This window comes from Lissotriton vulgaris, chromosome 6 (assembly GCF_964263255.1).
Source record: "Lissotriton vulgaris chromosome 6, aLisVul1.2, whole genome shotgun sequence".
NCBI lineage: Eukaryota > Metazoa > Chordata > Amphibia > Caudata > Salamandridae > Lissotriton > Lissotriton vulgaris.
This window is the reverse complement of record NC_141694.1, coordinates 1,099,350,433-1,099,367,995: the sequence shown is the minus strand read 5'-3', so window position 1 is coordinate 1,099,367,995 and position 17,563 is coordinate 1,099,350,433. Positions and strand designations below refer to the sequence as shown.

Sequence of the window (17,563 nt, the reverse complement as noted above, 5' to 3'; positions counted from 1 at the left end):
TACTTGATGTCCTGGATGACTGCGATGTGCAATGACCTCTTTAGCAGGATTGGATCTGGCATAACTGCTGATTTAGCTGATAAAACACCCTTTTTACTTGTTTTTTTGGTTAACTTAATCACAGAAGTGTGTGCAATTCTGCCTCCAGTGGCTGTCTACAAAGGAAATTTGGTGCTGAAGAAGGTGAGACTTCATTAACCTATTAACACATGTTCTTAAATTAGGCATAAGTCAGAAGTGGCTCAGGGCCAGAATGGCTCTAGCGGGCACCATGCATTTCCCCTCCAGGGCCGGTGGGGTAGAGGGCGGTTTTCTGGCCATGGGGGGCGATTTTGTCACTGGGGGCCAGTTTTGCGGTAGTGCTGCAATTTCGGCCCCCTGTAACAAAAGAGGTAGAGGTGCATTTTACTAGCACACCCACCCCCGCTAACAGGGACGGTCGAGCAGCAATCAGCCAGGGCTGGTTGCTGTTCACAGTCAGACCATGGGGTGGACCCCAGTTGACACCACATTTGCACAATTTTCATTTCATAGAATGGGCGTTATTAATCTTAGCCGAAAGCTAAGGGAGGGAGGTTGAATGGACATGCTGCCAGTCCTGTGGAGGTTTAGAAGAGCCACATGGAGCTGTTGCCAATTTTTTTCAAATCCAGAGCGCAGGCAAGTTATACAGGCTGCCTTGTGGCTGCTCTACGTTTTCTTTGGTTGTCCAGCACACCATGCAGAATATGAAACCCAAGACATTTCACATACTCAGCCACTCACCAGTTGGGGGTGGGAATGTAACTCTGCTTCTGGAAACATGGAAGATCTGAGCATAGAAAAGTAGAACATGTGTGCATAGATGGAACTCAAGTGTGCACTGAGTTATATTTCAACATAAGCCTTTGCATAAAGTAGTGCAAATTTGCTGCACTCATGTACTAATATGCATTAACATTGGTATTCAAACTTGTATCTCTAACTATCACATCACAATATCAGCAAAATAATGTGTGTCCCCGTCCATGATAACAACTATCAACTTATGTAAATGCAGACAGAATGCCATATTGTGGATAGGGCAGCAGTAACCCCAGAACTTACTTCTTGTGTACGACGCGTTGAACCCTTTCTTCTGGATGCTAAAGTCACTTGTAAATAGCACTTTCATCTCATTGCCTGTTGAGTTGAATGAGAGTCCTTTCGCCGTCAGCCCACAGAACTTCATTGTGCTCTGACCAGTGTCAATTGTCATCGAGTCGTAGACGCATTTCGGAGCTTCCTCTACGTCAAAATCCACAAATGTGATCTGGATAATAAATCCGGGAGGTGCTCGAAAGGACCACTGGCACGACAGAGTGTTGCTGTAATCTTTCGGGTAGCAGGGAGTGGAGAAGTACCCTGAAGAGTTGGTGATCACCATTCTGCAGTTGGAGCATTCCGACACTGTTGGACCAAAAGAAGGACATGAGAAAACAATACCAGTTTGCACATAAGAACAATCTACAAATTTGAAATTTTGCTAAGATTACCAAAATACCACTTGTCATGGGTAGAGAGCAAATCCATTCCAGTTATTCTTTCGACAAACCATAGTAATATGGACCTTCAGTCCAGTTGGTTTCATTAGAACAAGCAGCATTACAATTCACAGAACTCACTCGGGGGCATATTATCGAGACAAGCGATAAAATTATCGCAGTTTTAGCGGCAGAAAACTGCTGCTTAAACAGCGATAATGGGCTTGATAATATGCTCTATGGATTTCCAATTGAAGCCCATGTTAGATGTCCTTTACATCTAACATGGGCTTCAATTGGAATTCAATAGAGCATATTATCAAGCCCATTATTGCTGTTTTAGCTGCAGTTTTCTGACGCTAAAACAGCAATAATTTTATCGCCTGTCTTGATAATATGCCCCTGAGTGTTTATAGAAGGTCAGGTTTGGAACGAGATGTCATGATAAGATAGAATCAACAGCAAACGTTTCACATGGTCATTGCAACTGTTGTGTAGTAGAAGTAACATAAGATGATAGAATGCAAACAACAATGGTCTTAGATAAATAAAGATGAGGTCAACCTACAGCGAACATAAGAACCCTTCTCTGCATATTTGTCAATATTAAATACATTTCTACTTACCAAAACAGCATCTGTGTTTATATGACAGTCTAAAATGCACTAACAACTGGTTCCTTGAAAGCTTGAACTCCCAAGTTCAGAATATTAAGCCAATTATCACCATCCCCTTATATTGCTTTCCTTATAAAGATGGTCAGAGCTGGTCATACCATAGTCCTTTGGATCCCGAAAATCAGAGCTATATATAAATATGTCTTTACATTTTGTGTTTAACTTGTCACATTTGCAGTGATTCAAATATAGAAATCAAATGTCAGGATGCTTTAGTATTTAAAAAGGGGTCTTTGTGTTTTCTATCTCTGACTGCAAAGTGAGATGAGTTTTTAAAGTGAATTATGTGATAACATAAGATGTCGTTTTTTGCAGTCCACAACAAAATGTGCATAACTTAAACATTAACTGTATGAATCCAACAGTGAGGAAAGCAAAAATCAAGCACTTTTTTAGTAATGCCTAAGTGTGCTGGAAACAGAGATTTTTAATAGGGCAAAAACAAATCAAGACACTTAGGGCCAGATGTAGGTAAATCTTATTTACCGACTCTAAAATACCGAATTTTACCAATTCAGTATTTTAGATTCGGTAAATAAGATGTAGGTAATTATTCGGTAATTTTTACCGAATCGGAATGATTCGTAATTACCGAATCCGTATTTACCGATTCGGTAATTGCCATTGATTTCTATGGGCCTTGAGGCCCATAGAAACCTATGGCAATTACCGAATCGGTATTCTGTAAAATTACCGAATTGACAAGGGGGACAGGGTGTCACTTTGACACCCTGTTGCACCCCTGATTCAGGCTTGTGTGCCATGTGACACACATACATGCCCTTAGGGCATGTCTGTGTGCCACATGGCACAGGTGTACATGCACAGATGTGCATGTACACAGGAATTTGTTATTTACCATGCAATAGTATTACATGGTAAATAACGAATTCTTAGGGGCCTGTGGCACTGTTTGCAGTGCCACCTACATATAGATTTACCGATTCGGTAAAGTTACCGAATCGGTATTTTACAGAATGGGTAAATTCACCGATTCAGTAAATTTACCGATTCTGTAAAATTTAGGCCCCCTACATCTCAATCACAAAATACCGGTCGGTAACGGCCGAAATCGGCTGTTACCGACCGGTATTTGGTGACCTACATCTGGCCCTTACTTGTTTATGCAGAAATTATAATTATTCATAGAAACCAGAATTCCTCACATTAGCATTTGTGTGCCATGTAGTTTTATCAATAAAACTGTCTGGTAGTGCAAATGTAGTGGTCGCGAAAGTTTGTTGTTCTAAAAAGGGGGTTGTGGTTGTGAAAAGTTTAGGAACCATTGACAGAGGTCTTCAATCTGTGGGGTGCAACCCCCACAGGGGTCGTGGAGTCATGGGAACGGGGGCACGCATTCGTCAGCTGGAGTGTCGTTCAGGGGCTCTCCTGTGCTGTAAAACCGAAGTTTGGCAGACAGCTAAACGCATTTCTGTCAGCGTGCTGCTTGCTTGAAAGAAACGCAAAAGGGCACAATGACAATCTCCAATTGTGAAGGGAAATCTGCAAATGTAAAGGATGCCTGGGAGCTGGTTCTGGCTTTATTTGATCAAATAACGTGAAGCTTATTTTTGAGTGGTTGTGCAAAGAGTTAGCAACTGAGCTGTGAAGTGCATGCTTTTAATTGGCATTGTATTTACATAGTGCTTACTATCCCTGAGGAGGTGTTGAAGGCACATTTATGTAAAGAATAGCAGAATGGATGGTCTTGTATTACTAAAATCTATATTTTGGAAGCACCATTTTATCGTAAAAGTTTTGTTATTTTGTAGCAGTCTATCATATACTTTGTGTAATGCAATTATAAAATAATAACTTACACATTCACAGTGCTTGCTGTCACCCTCGTAGCACTAAAAATACACAAGTCACTATTCCCCACTGCATCAACCAAGATGTAATTCTGTGAGTCTCTGGTTACACACAGACCTCTGCAATGCATTCACTAATAGAGGTTTCATAATGTGCTATAATACATTTCCCACTGAGTAACAACTTTTTATATTTGGTTATTTTTTTCATTTAAGCTGCCCGTTATTTTATAAGGAGGTACCTGATGGTGAAAGACCTAAAACAAAGTACATAATACTTTGCTTTTAGCCACATATTTGACCTCGCCCCATGTTTAGACTCTCAAGGCCCTCTAGTCTCCCCTCTACGAAGACTGAAGTCAACAACTACAGCAAACTAATATAACCAGGAGTCAGGTTGTGCTAAAATAGAGGTATCTTTTCCCATATTGGTAAAAATAAAAACCTTTTTAGAACAACAATATGATAGAAGATTAAGGGACCACCTCATCCCCTAGATTCAAGAAAGAATCCTACTTGGACCATGCAGTTCATAATTAATGATTATAAATACTATGTTTTAATTATGATGAATGATGTTCATCAACCTCCACTTCCAAGCAGCTGTAAAAGCCAAGCCGTCAACATTCCATGAAATACAGTATGGTTCTCCTTGAATGCCTTGCACTAAAGTTGCAACCCATGCATTATAGCCATTATACCCAGGGCCACTGGAAGTATGTGATTGTGTGGATGCGGCAATTTTAGCATCATTATAGATTTGCCGTATTCGTCACATAGTCCATCAGCTGCCACATAATCTGCAGATTTTAACAAAAAAACTGTTTTTTATTATTCAATCGACTCAAAAGTCACTAAAAAGCAGCATCACGTGTTGCCGTGCAATAGAAGGCCCTTTACAAAGCTGAACTGGTCACCTTTTCATTGCTTATTGATATATTTAATTATTAAACTGGTACCAATGAGGTGCAACCACAGATTGACCTTTTCTCTGGATAAAAACACGCACACCATCAGATTGGTTCAAAAAGGTGTTATCATCTGAATATGTTTTGTCAAATTATGTTCTGTTTGTGAAAAATTAAGACACATTGTGTATTTCTAAGAAATTTTTTTGGGAGAGACTTTTGTGGTAAGCCTCTGACACCGAACCACAGTCAACCACAAACCTTTGGTTTACTAAACACTATTTAATATTATTTGCCCCCCGGAAAAATGAGGTGCCATGGGAATTGAGGGCATTGATGGTTGGCAGTGGTTGTTGATGATGAGGAGTACCCGGTTCTAGAAATGAATTCTAGACTCCTGCCGAGCAGTCTTATAACTTCGTGTATTCAGAAGAAATCACAGTGTAATATTTACATCAGAAAATTATTACTCAGTCATTAGTATATGAGCAAAATGTCCCAATTCTCATCCAGTGAGTATACAGACACCCGAATCTTGAAATACGTCTGGTCCAAGTTTATTCCAAGTTTTGAAAGGTCAATCCAAATCGTCCTTGATTCAATCAAAAGAGTCTATTCAATTCCAAAGTTCATTCCAAATATTCAACAAAGTTCAAAGAACAACCTCTGCAGCCAACACGTGTTTCGTTGGGCATTAATCTCATGCCAGTCAACTTCCTCAGGGCTGCAAGCCAAATTAATAAAACATATAAACTAGTATGAAATATGTATCAACAATATTGTTGGTGTAGAAAGATCAATATTATGCTATTATAAAATTCACCTCCTAGGTGAGTAGGAAAACATAGTACCCTTAATTAAGTGACATGTGTTATTCAAAATAACTGTATGTGGATCCCGGTGTCTCTTCTATGACAACAGCTTAACAGTTAGGTGTTCACCAAATTCATGATAGTGATAAAAAAGAAAATAATATATTATTTACCTAAACTATAGGTCAATATTCTCCAATCTCAAGATCCTTTCAGCAATATTTGTGCACAAACTTTACTATATCTGCAAATAACATAGGAAAGCTTTTAGCTCTGTCACCACTGCAGTCCATTATCAAAGATTCTTAAAGTCTCATTCGCAATATTATTCTATCTTAAAGTTTAGTAAAATTAAGATAGTAATATAAAGTTAATACCTCTGCACTTCTTTACTCCCACGTTGATATTATTTTATGACTATGTAGTTGTCTTCTACGTATCTATCAAAAGGATTCCAACTTTCAGACTCTTACTATTACATACAATCACATAAATTCCTATTGTATATAACTTAGTCTCACCTCATTTATATCTCGGTATGTAGTTGTCTATTCCCGTAATATCCGTTATATTTTAATTTTCGTGTTTAACTCTCGGGTCTATAAGTAAAAAACCACACTGTTAGGGGTCGGCTCTCGGTATTAGTATTTTAAAACGCTCTAAGTTTATATTTAACAGAGCTACTCTTACCTATATCCCGGCTTCGGTTTCGGCGTGTATCTCCGCCTGTTTACCTAGTATCGGCGTGTGTCAGAAGCGCCATCTTGTTTAAGTACGTATGTGTAATACGTAAGAAAACACGAAGAAACACCAACTAAGCAGTCGCCATCTTAGCGTGGTTAATGGGTCCGTGCAGCGGATCTGTTTCTATCCTCAGATGTTATTCACTCATAATTATTCCCGCATTTCGGTAACAGTACGTGTTAATATAATTAGCCTTAAGTGTACAGCTATTATATTATTAGTCAAACCCGTCTCGGAGTGTTATATTGTAGAAATGTAAAATTTTCTCATTATTTAATTACAGCAAAGTTGTTTGATTAATAGTATTAAAACTAATTTTGTAAATAATTATTAACCTTTGCATATTTCTCAGAGAAAATTTCGTTGCCAATATCGAAACGATATATTTATACGTGTAGAAATGCATTGCCATCTTTAATTAGGTTTTAATATCATAAATTATATAGATTCTGATTAACTCAAACCCATATTCATGTCTCTGTTCTTAGAGGGAGTTTCTCCTTCGACATCTGAATTAGGCTTCTTTGTCCATATCACTTCAATTAAGTATAATGTATTTATAAGATGATACAAAAGAATTTAGCTAGTGTGTTAACGTATTGGTTAGGTGGTGACTCGGCTTCCAGCGTTCCGTGTTATTCCGCTAGTGATCTATATGATAATATTGTAAACACAATTAATAACTCTTAAACAAAGACTAGGATGAAAGAGTAGTGACATTAGCATTTGAAGTGTCCTATTAACATTACATCAGTAATTAATCATTTGTATCTGTAATATATATGAGAGCCAAATCTTTATACAGTAACATTCTTTCAGTTCTGTTACATAATTAGTCTCCCAAGAAGTACTGTAGTTCCGTATCCATATTCAGCCCTTCTTCCACCGCCCGAAGTGCCATAATCCAACGTGCCTCTCTGCGTCTGAGCTTAAGTACTCTGTCTCCCCCGCGTTTATCAAGAGTCACTTGTTCTATGCCATGATAGGAGAATTTATGATTCCCTATATCATTTCTATTCTGGATGGAGTGTGACGCTATAGGGTATCTTGTGTCTCCATTCTTTAGTGCCCGATAATGTTCCACCATGCGATCTTTAAGCCTCCTAACTGTACTTCCCACATAAATCTTACCGCATAGGCAAGCAATAACATAAATCACAAAAGTAGATTCACAATTAATGAAAGAGTCTATGTGGTGGGTACCTGTATCATTGTACTCAAATGTTATAACTTTTCTCTTAGCCCACCAGCATGAGCTGCAGTTACCACAATAATGAAAACCTTTTGGGCGGGCACGTAACCATTCACTCTGATCCAAGTATGTAATCGGTTTTGGGTAGCTAGGGCTTACAATATTTGCAATAGTTGTTCCTTTTCTGAAGGTGATACTAGGTTTCTCAGTCAGATAAGGTTTCAAGTCTTTATCCGTATACAGAATATGCCAATACTTTCTCATAATACTGAAAATTTTGTTGCTTCCAACACCAAAGTTTGTAATCATTCTAATAGTTTGTTTATCTACTTCAGTGCTTCTCTTATCTTTTGATTTCAGTGTCTCATCTCGTTTGAGCTTCTGTACTCTGTTGGCAGCTTTATTAACGATGTTATTAGCATAGCCTCTATTTTTAAACCTTATCTTCATGTCCTTAACATTCACATCAAAATCTATGTCTTTGGAGCAGTTTCTTCTCGCTCTAATCATTTCTCCATAGGGGATTGAATTGATTTGGCTCTTAGGGTGGCAACTATCCGCTCTTAAAAGTGCATTGCAGCTTGTTTCTTTACGAAACATGCGACTGGACAGTTTGTTTTCATCTACAAATAATTCAATATCTAGAAAAGTTAAATTCTTTTTATCATAATGTGTGGTAAACGACATATTAAGGTCGTTAGAGTTTAGATAAGCAAAGAATAATTCTAATTCATCAGTAGTACCTCTCCAAATTAACAAACAATCATCTATGAACCTTCCCCAATAGTATATATGGTCTATCCATTGACTGCCCTTAGGGCCCCAAATCCACTCCGCCTCCAATCTCCCCATAAAGAGGTTCGCGAAGGACGGAGCAAATTTGGAACCCATCGCAGTTCCGGTCTTTTGTTTATACCAGGTAGATTCAAAGAGAAAGTAATTATTCTCCAAGATCATTCTTGTCATTTGTAGTAGCATAGATGTGTGATCCAAATACTCAGCTGGTCTTTTGTTCAGAAAACTCTCTATTGCTGCGATACCTTTGTCATGTTCAATATTTGAGTATAAGGATATAACATCTAAAGTCACAAGGATCATACCATCATCCCATACTATGTCATTCATTATATTGAGAACATGTTTAGTGTCCTCAATATGAGATGGCAAATTACGTACGTACGGTCTTAGGTAAGAGTCCACAAATTGGGATAACTTCTCTGTTGGTCCCCCAATGCCCGAAATTATCGGTCTGGAATAAACTTGGACCAGACGTATTTCAAGATTCGGGTGTCTGTATACTCACTGGATGAGAATTGGGACATTTTGCTCATATACTAATGACTGAGTAATAATTTTCTGATGTAAATATTACACTGTGATTTCTTCTGAATACACGAAGTTATAAGACTGCTCGGCAGGAGTCTAGAATTAGTTTATATCTTGGACTAGTCCAGGATACTTAAGGAAGTTTGGTAACCTTCCTTTTCTGCCTAGTAGCAGTCACTGTTAATATTCTTGAATCTTAACTTGCCATACATATTGCTGTGCGCCCCTTATCCTTGTTACCAATTCAGTGTTTATAGCGGTTCTAGAAATGTTTGACAGGAGGGGGTCCTTATGCCTAAAAAAGGTTGACAGACGGTCTCGGTCTCAAAACGTTTGAAGACCTCTGGTCTAATAGAACTTTGAGGCCATCTAGTGGTGAAACATCAGGGGTTTTGTATTTCAACTGAACATCATATTTTGTAATCCAGTTGGTTTTTAACTGTGATAATCTGTTGAAACCGAAAATCGGAGACCCTTAGTATAATCAGAGTGCATTACCTTTTTAATCCTAGCTCGTCCTAGTCTTTACTTAATTGAAGATATGCCATAGAAAGCATCTCATGAGCTTATTCTCACTAAAAAACGTACACTTCTAGTTTAAAGAAGCACAGCTATCTTAATAAAAAAAATCAGCATTACAGGGGAGGCCAAGAAAAGAGACCACAAGGACTCTGGTCCCAAAGTCCAAAGAATGCTGGTCCCCCAAATCTGACTGAAACTAGGGGATTAAAGGAGGAAAAAGGAGCTGTGCATGTTGGAGCTCAACAAATATCCTGAATGGGCCATGAGTCAGCCATCCCACAAGTATCCCTCCCTTGCACCAATCCTGGCAAAGAATATGCTGGTGTTCAGAACATTACACATATTTTACATGAAAAAACTGTGTTGTTTTGTCCACTTTTAGCCTTTGTGACTACAAAGACTCCAAACTCAGGTGACGCAAACTCATAGGCCTATTACAGCAGGTACAATGAGCGCTACAGTTAAAGGGTTTTAGAGACTCTCTGCAACCCAGTACTTGCTCTCTTTTACTGTCTAACCGGGTGAGGGAGCCCAAACGTTCCTGTTTGTATATGACCTATGGCGCTCTTTCAACACCACTTGGTGCGTACACAATTTCAGACTTGGTGTGAGCATGCTTGCCTGGCCAATTCTTGCATCACACCATCTCTTTGGAGTATTTCAGCTGTAAGCAACCCACACCAACATCTATGTTGGGATTCGCATTATAAATAAATAAATGTCAAGCAAACTCGTGGCCAAATTGTTTCTCAATTGAGATTCATTGAGGTGCAGTTGAGTCACGTAGCTCTGACTCAGACACGTAACTAATGTGGTATGATCAAGCCAGATCACACCGGCACTGATCATCTGATCATCTTTAAAGTCAGCTGCATCATTTACAAAGCTGTCATTATCAGCACCCCTGCTTATCTTTCAAACAAGCTCACCATCTCTGTTGGTTCCTGACACACCTGCAGCCAGGAAGCCATCACACTGCAGACTAAGAAGTGTAAAAAGAAAAACACAAGGCAGTAAAAGACCATCTTTGCACTGAGGATGTGGAATAAAATCCCCACATCGATAAGGACCACTTCAAGGCTGCTCTAAATTATAACTAGCTGTAACAATCAATGACTTTATGCTTATCTTTGGTCCTGTACAGTGATACGCTGCGTTTCTGGCATGTTTCACACATAGCAAATATCACATATGTACATGCATACATATATACATACATAGACACACAATGGAAATTTACTTGATACGTTTTACTTGTTTTTTTATTGATACAATATAGCCTGGTCAACGTCTGCAGGAATCACTGCAACTAAATGATAATCCTGTTTGCTCGACTTGACGAAATTGTGTGATCCTTCAAGATTTTCTTGTGTGACAGTGGTCTAGTGCAGGGTTCTCCAAAGTCGGTCCTGGAGGGCCGGATCCATGCTAGATTTTTAGCATATCCCCATTTAGATAAATGTAGTTATTTGAAAAATCTGGCATGGATCCAGCCCTCTAGAACCGACTTTGGAGAACCCTGGTCTAGTCGATGAAAATTGTTAGGGCTTAGAAACCAGTTCTCACTTATGAACAGAAATAGTATCTTATGTGGTTTTTGGTTTAACACATTCATAAATTAAACTGAGAAGTCCAGTTTGCTACTGAGTGCAAACCTCTAATATATGAGGGCTTAGCTGGCCTTCCAAATCCTCAAGTGTATTATTTTCCTGGTGCTCAATATCAAACAGAGATAAAAATAAAATCGTAGTAAAAACGAAATTCATGCTGCAGCTGCTGTTGTTGCACCGCCGAAAGTCCTCCTTGGTGCAAAAGAAGTCTGTCGTAATTAATAGGCAAAATGTCAAATTCTTCAGTGGCTGGGAACATTGCAATTAAAAGTTAAAACAATTTTCCCTGGGGCGGCGAATGTCATAAAAGTTAACTTAATCATTCATTCTGGCACAATGTCAAGGCAGCTCTCCTTTGGTCATATAATGCTGAAGATTTCGCAAGATGTTGCTTTTAATACCTGTGTACAATAAAGACTAGACTTCAATTACTAACTTACCGTACTCATACTTGCCAACATTTTGGAAGAGGAAAGTGGGAGATTTTTGAAAAAATATCAGGATAATGTATGTCTCCTATTGACTTCTATTGCTGTCTGCATCAAGTCTATCGGCGTGTATAAGACTTGCAAGTGTGCTGTTACAGGGTCGGACGTCAGAAATGAAAATGTATGTTTTTTCCAAACCTGTCAGAAGAACAGAAATCACTATGGCAGGCAGAGACAGTCTGAAAAATACGTAATGCACTGGTCTGCAGGAGCAGGTTATTAACAGTGCATAATCTGAGTGACACAAGACCTATTCCTGCCATCTAATGCCTGCCGAGGAATCAGGTTTTTCCATGCAGGATTCGTGAGGTGGGAGACTAGCCTTGAAATCTGTAGTCTCCTGTTTGAATCGAGAGGGTTAGCATGTATGAATGCTCTTGCTTGTATGTTTAACCAGGCAGGTACTTTAAAAAACAATTGTAACATTTCTTTTTTCTTTGTCATGCACTGTATAAGAGTGAGATCCATCAGTAGAAGGGGAGTCTTATAACATACAGTGTCCAACATTAACAAACCGAATGAGGGGCAGAGCGTCTTGGTCGGTGAGCTACCATCCATGTCAACAGATAAAAAATATGAAAGAACTGGTGTCAATGAGAGTACATTTAAAGATCCTGCGATTCGACAGCCATGGGATAGGGTAATAAGAGGTTAGAGTAGTAAATGCCGAGAACAATATGTGGGGCCTCATTTATGAGAAGTGACGCATCGTTGCGTGAAAGCAGCGATGCGTCACTTCTCAGTGCGCACTCCTTGCGACATTTCTGATGCGTCATATTTAATGTATGACGCATCATGTCGCAAGGAGTTACAGATATGTCAGTATTTCTGACGTATCTGTAAGCGCAAAAGTGACGCATGGCTGGAGTGTGTCACAAAAGTGACGCAACTCCAGCAATGCATCCTTTCACATGGGGCAAGCCCCATGTGAAAGAGCCTGTGTCAGTCTTACGCCTGCTGTGAGGCAGGCGCAAGATTTTGACGCAACAGCGTCCTAAAAGTGACGCAGTGAAATCTTAACATTTGGTGGTATACAAGTTTGTTCTAATATAAAATCAGGACACCAAACAATGGAGGATCAAGGTATACATCAGAGTTGAGCGAATGATGTCACAAATAAATAACAGTTCTGCAGCATATCATGTTGTCATGTTGCCTTTCTCCCTGGGGCCTTGTGTCACAATATCCACTACTGTAATATCATGCTACAAGAATATTGCAGCTAAAATATTTAGAATCTAATTATGGAGGTACTTATATACGGGTAAATCTAAATTTACTAGTGTTAACTCCACATCTATGTACGTTTAAAATAAATATATATATATTCGTAAATCCTTTCTCCGTTATTATAAACAAAGGCTGCCTACACTCTAAAGCTGTGCAGTATTTGCAATTTTATTCACATTGATATTGTACTGTGACCAAGGCTGTAGGGTCGGCCGAAATGCATCAGGGCAGTACAATATCAGTGTAAATAGAATTGAAAATGCTACACAACTTAGGAGTGTCAGCAGGCAATGTCTAAAATGAAGGAGAAATTGTTAACAAGTGTATACAGGATAGCTGACTCCTCCAGCTGCCAACAATCCCTACAATTAGGAGCACAGCAGTGGTCAGTATTGTTAATTTTATATATATATTTACACAAACAGGTTCAGTCCTGGCACACTCTGCTGTGGGTGCCGGCAATGGGCTGAACCTTTAAGCCCACAAGTCATATTGTATCCAAAGAAATGCCACACTCAATGAATCCTCAATTTATTCTTCTGTATTTGGTGAACACCACTGCTACACCAACGCGTTTTGACCTCACAGGATCTTTTTCACGGTAGGTGAGTCTTTCTTCACTTGTGATATATATATACCTACTTCCACCATTAGCGCATTATGATGCATGGTGGGAGTTGCGGTTCAGCATCATATCGTTACAATTTCACATCAGGTAAAAAAAAATATTCTGTTGTTTTTGTGCAACAATGTTTTAAGTAGTGCCCAGTACCAAGATGTAATCAGTAATGCCGGCTAATTGACAAACCTTCAATTCATACTGAAAAATGTAAATGATCAATGCAATTTATTGACACATCCTCAATTCATGGTGTAGTACCAATTCACATACATAAATTAATGTTGTTGATCTACCGTATTGCAAACATGTGCATATTGAAGGCAATCAATTATTTTAAAGTAAGTACTCAAATTTTATGCACAATTTAAGGGTCCGGTTCCTGTAATGAACTAAGTGTCAGTGATCCAATCATTGTCATTAATTGTGATTTTCAACAATACATTGATGATGTTGTACCAATGACACTGCCGTTAAGATACAGTACCATAATTCATCGGTTCCCCAGTAATGGTATTGTCTTCACATTCTATCTCTATTGCACAGTGGGTATGTTCTGATCCATAATAGGTGTATGAAAAATTCATCATCGCTATTAAGGCCTGTCGGCGTCTTCGTCTTGAGTCTGATTATACATTGTGATTCCAATTGCCTCTGTTTTTTAGTCCTGTCTCCCCCACGTTTATTCAGCGGTACCACATCTAATCCAAAAAATGTCATTGTTTTCCAGTCTGCATTCTGACACTGCATGAGATGTTTTGCTGTGGCATAGTTGGTATCCTTGTTTTTCACTGCTTGTATGTGCTTCAGAATTCGTTTCTTTACCATACATGTAGTACTCCCTATGTACTGGAGACCAGATTTACACTCTACCACATAAATCGCATGTGTTGTCTTGCATGTAATGTGTTGTTTAATATGAATTTTTTTCCTTCTCTGTCAAACAAATATTTTTTGTTTGTTCCAATGAAGCTTGTTGTGTTCTCTGTCCCTTATCCAGGGCCAAACTTGGAACCAATATATGTCCTGGTGGGTTTTTTAAACCAGTCCCTGTTCTGTCATGTGAGCAAGCAAGGCCGACCCTCTCTGGAGGAACAAGGGTTTTTTCTCCATGGAAAATTTTAGGTGGACTGTTAATTCTGCTGTCAAATATGTAAAAGGCTGCTGCTTTGTTTGAGTGAAGCAAGCAGATTGCTAGGTTAGGTGCGGGTACTGATCAGGGCTGTGGCTAGAACAGAGTAACTGACACTTCAAGTTGGGATCGCGGCAATTGTCTTGGTCCAAAGATAGCCATGGCTCTTCAACCTACCAGTATAATGCTAGAGAGTCCAGCTGCCCTACCCAGCTCTGCTCATCAAGTTGACACCCATGAGCAAGATGCACTTTGCACTCTAGGCCGCTAACATGCCCCACAAACATGGCAAAGATTTTGCAACTGAGACAGAAGAATCTGAGAAAAGTTAAAGAACATGGAATTGAGTGCTGCTCAGAGCTATAGGGCAAAGACACCTCTATTCACCCCTGAATGTGGAGTCCACCAACAGGACGGGCCACTGATTCTTGTCAGCAAAGGCATTGGCATAATAAGCGGAGTTTAAGAACTCAATCAATCAATCAATCAATCAAAGACATTTATAGAGCGCACTACTTACCCGTAGGGTCTCAAGGCGCTGGGGGGTGGGGAGGGGGTTGCTGTTACTGCTCGAACAGCCAGGTCTTCAGCTTCTTCCTGAAGGAGGTGGTCTTGGGTCAGGCGCAGGTTGGTCGGGAGGGAGTTCCAGGTCTTGGCGGCCAGGTAGGAGAAGGACCTTCCTCCTGCTGTCGCTCTTCGGATGCGGGGGACGGCGGCGAGGGCGTGGTTGGCTGATCGGAGGTGGCGTTTGGGAGCGTAGAAGTTGATTCGGTTGTTGAGGTAGCTCGGGCCTTGGTCGTGTAGGGCTTTGTGTGCGTGGGTGAGGAGGCGGAAGGTGATTCTTTTGTTGACGGGGAGCCAATGCAGGTCTCCCAGATGTCCGTAGATGTGGCTGGTTCGTGGCATGTCGAGGATGAGTCTGGCTGAGGCGTTCTGGATCCGCTGGAGTCTCTTCTGGAGCTTGGCGGTGGTACCGGCGTAGAGGGCGTTGCCGTAGTCCAGTCGGCTGGTGACGAGGGCCTGGGTGACGGTCTTCCTGGTCTCGGTGGGGATCCACCAGAAGATCTTCCGTAGCATGCGTAGGATGTTGAAGCATGACGAGGAGACGGCGTTGACTTGTCTGGTCATGGAGAGGGAGGAGTCCAGGATGAAGCCCAGGTCGCGTGCGTGGTCCGTTGGTTTGGGTGCGGTGCCCAGGGTGGGGGCCACCAGGAGTCGTCCCAGGCGGAGGGCGAGGAGCCCAGGATGAGGACTTCCGTCTTGTCCGAGTTCAGCTTCAGGCGGCTGGTCGACATCCACTCAGCTACCTCTTTCATTCCGTCGTGAAGGTTGGCTCTGGCGGCGGCGGGGTCGTTGGTCAGGGAGAGGATCAGCTGGGTGTCGTCGGCGTAGGAGATTATGTTGAGGTTGTGTTGGTGTGCGATGGCCGCGAGGGGGCTCATGTAGACGTTGAAGAGGGTGGGGCTCAGCGAGGATCCTTGAGGGACGCCGCAGATGACTTCGGTGGCCTCTGACTTGTACGGTGGTAGGCGGACTCTCTGTGTTCTTCCGTCGAGGAAGGAGATGATCCATTCCACTGCCTTCTCCTGGATTCCGACGTTGCTGAGGCGCTGCACTAGGGTGCGGTGGCAGACAGTGTCGAATGCCGTGGAGAGGTCTAGGAGGATGAGGGCTGCTGTGTCTCCGTTGTCCATCAGGGCTCGGATGTCGTCGGTGGCGGCGATGAGGGCGGTCTCGGTGCTGTGGTTGGCTCGGAAGCCAGACTGTGAGGGGTCGAGGGATCCATTCGTCTCGAGGAAGGCGGCCAGCTGCTTGTTGACAGTCTTCTCGATGACTTTGGCTGGAAACGGGAGGAGCGAGATGGGGCGGTAGTTCTTGAGTTCGGTGGGGTCCGCTGTGGGTTTCTTGAGTAGAGCGCTGAGTTCGGCGTGCTTCCAGCTCTCAGGGAAGGTGGCGGTGTCAAAGGAGGTGTTGATAATGTCCCGCAGGTGGGGTGCGATGACAGCGTCAGCCTTGTTGAAGACGTGGTGAGGGCAGGGGTCGGTCGGAGATCCGGAGTGGACGGAGTTCATCGTGCGGACGGTGTCTTCGGTGCTGATCGGCGTCCAGGCGCGGAGGGTGGTGGTGGGGGGCGGTGGTTCGGTCGTGGTGTGCGTTGGTTGAGTGCTGAAGCTGTTGTGTATGTCCGCGATCTTGTTGTGGAAGTAGGAGGCGAGGGAGTTGCAGAGGTCTTGCGATGGGGTGATGTCATTGTTTCCGGCGTTGGGGTTGGAGAGCTCTTTCACGATGTTGAAGAGTTCCTTGCAGTTGTGTGCGTTGTTGTCCAGCCGGTCCTTGAATGCAGTTTTCTTGGCGGCGCGGATCAGCTGGTGGTGCTTCCGGGTGGCGAGCTTGAAGGTGGTCATGTTGTCCGGTGTTGGTTCCTTTCTCCAGACTTTCTCGAGGGCTCGGCAGATCTTCTTGGAGCTCTTGAGTTCGTCGGTGAACCATGGGGCTTTCTTGCTGCCGGGTCTGCTGGGCGGGGTCCTCAGCGGGGCGAGTTCGTCCGCGCAGTTGCTGATCCACTTCGTGAGGTTGTCGGCGGCCTGGCTGGCGTTCTCTGAGCTGGCAGGAGGGTGCTGGCTCAGGGAGGTGGCGAGCTGGTCGGCTGTGATCTTGTTCCAGCTTCTGCGGGCAGCCTGTTGCTGGTGGTGGTGGATCGTCGTTCTTTTGAAGGTGAAGTGGACACATCTGTGGTCCGTCCATTGAAGTTCTGTGGCGTGGCTGAAGGCGATGTCTGTGCTGGATGAGAAGACGGCGTCGAGTGTGTGTCCGGCGAGGTGGGTGGGGGTGGACACCAGCTGCTTGAGTCCAAGATTGGCGAGGTTGTCGAGCAGGGTGCTGGTGTTGCGGTCATTGTTGTTCTCCAGGTGGAAGTTGAGGTCCCACAGGAGGATGTACTCAGCGGAGGGGAGGGCATGCGGGCTGACGAAGTCGGCGATGTCCTCGCT

The 17,563-nt window shown here is 42.2% G+C and overlaps 1 protein-coding gene across 3 annotated transcripts in view; it reads right to left on the bottom strand.

Annotated features, from left to right (window-relative positions):
* Positions 1 to 17,563, bottom strand: part of ADGRG6 (adhesion G protein-coupled receptor G6) — a 653,874-nt gene that overhangs the window by 362,055 nt on the left and 274,256 nt on the right. For all 3 annotated transcript variants that reach the window (XM_086927164.1, XM_086927162.1, XM_086927163.1), the window contains exon 3: positions 1,087 to 1,428. In XM_086927164.1, the coding sequence (XP_086783290.1) occupies positions 1,087 to 1,428 (342 nt within the window). The remainder of the gene's footprint in view (positions 1 to 1,086; positions 1,429 to 17,563) is intronic.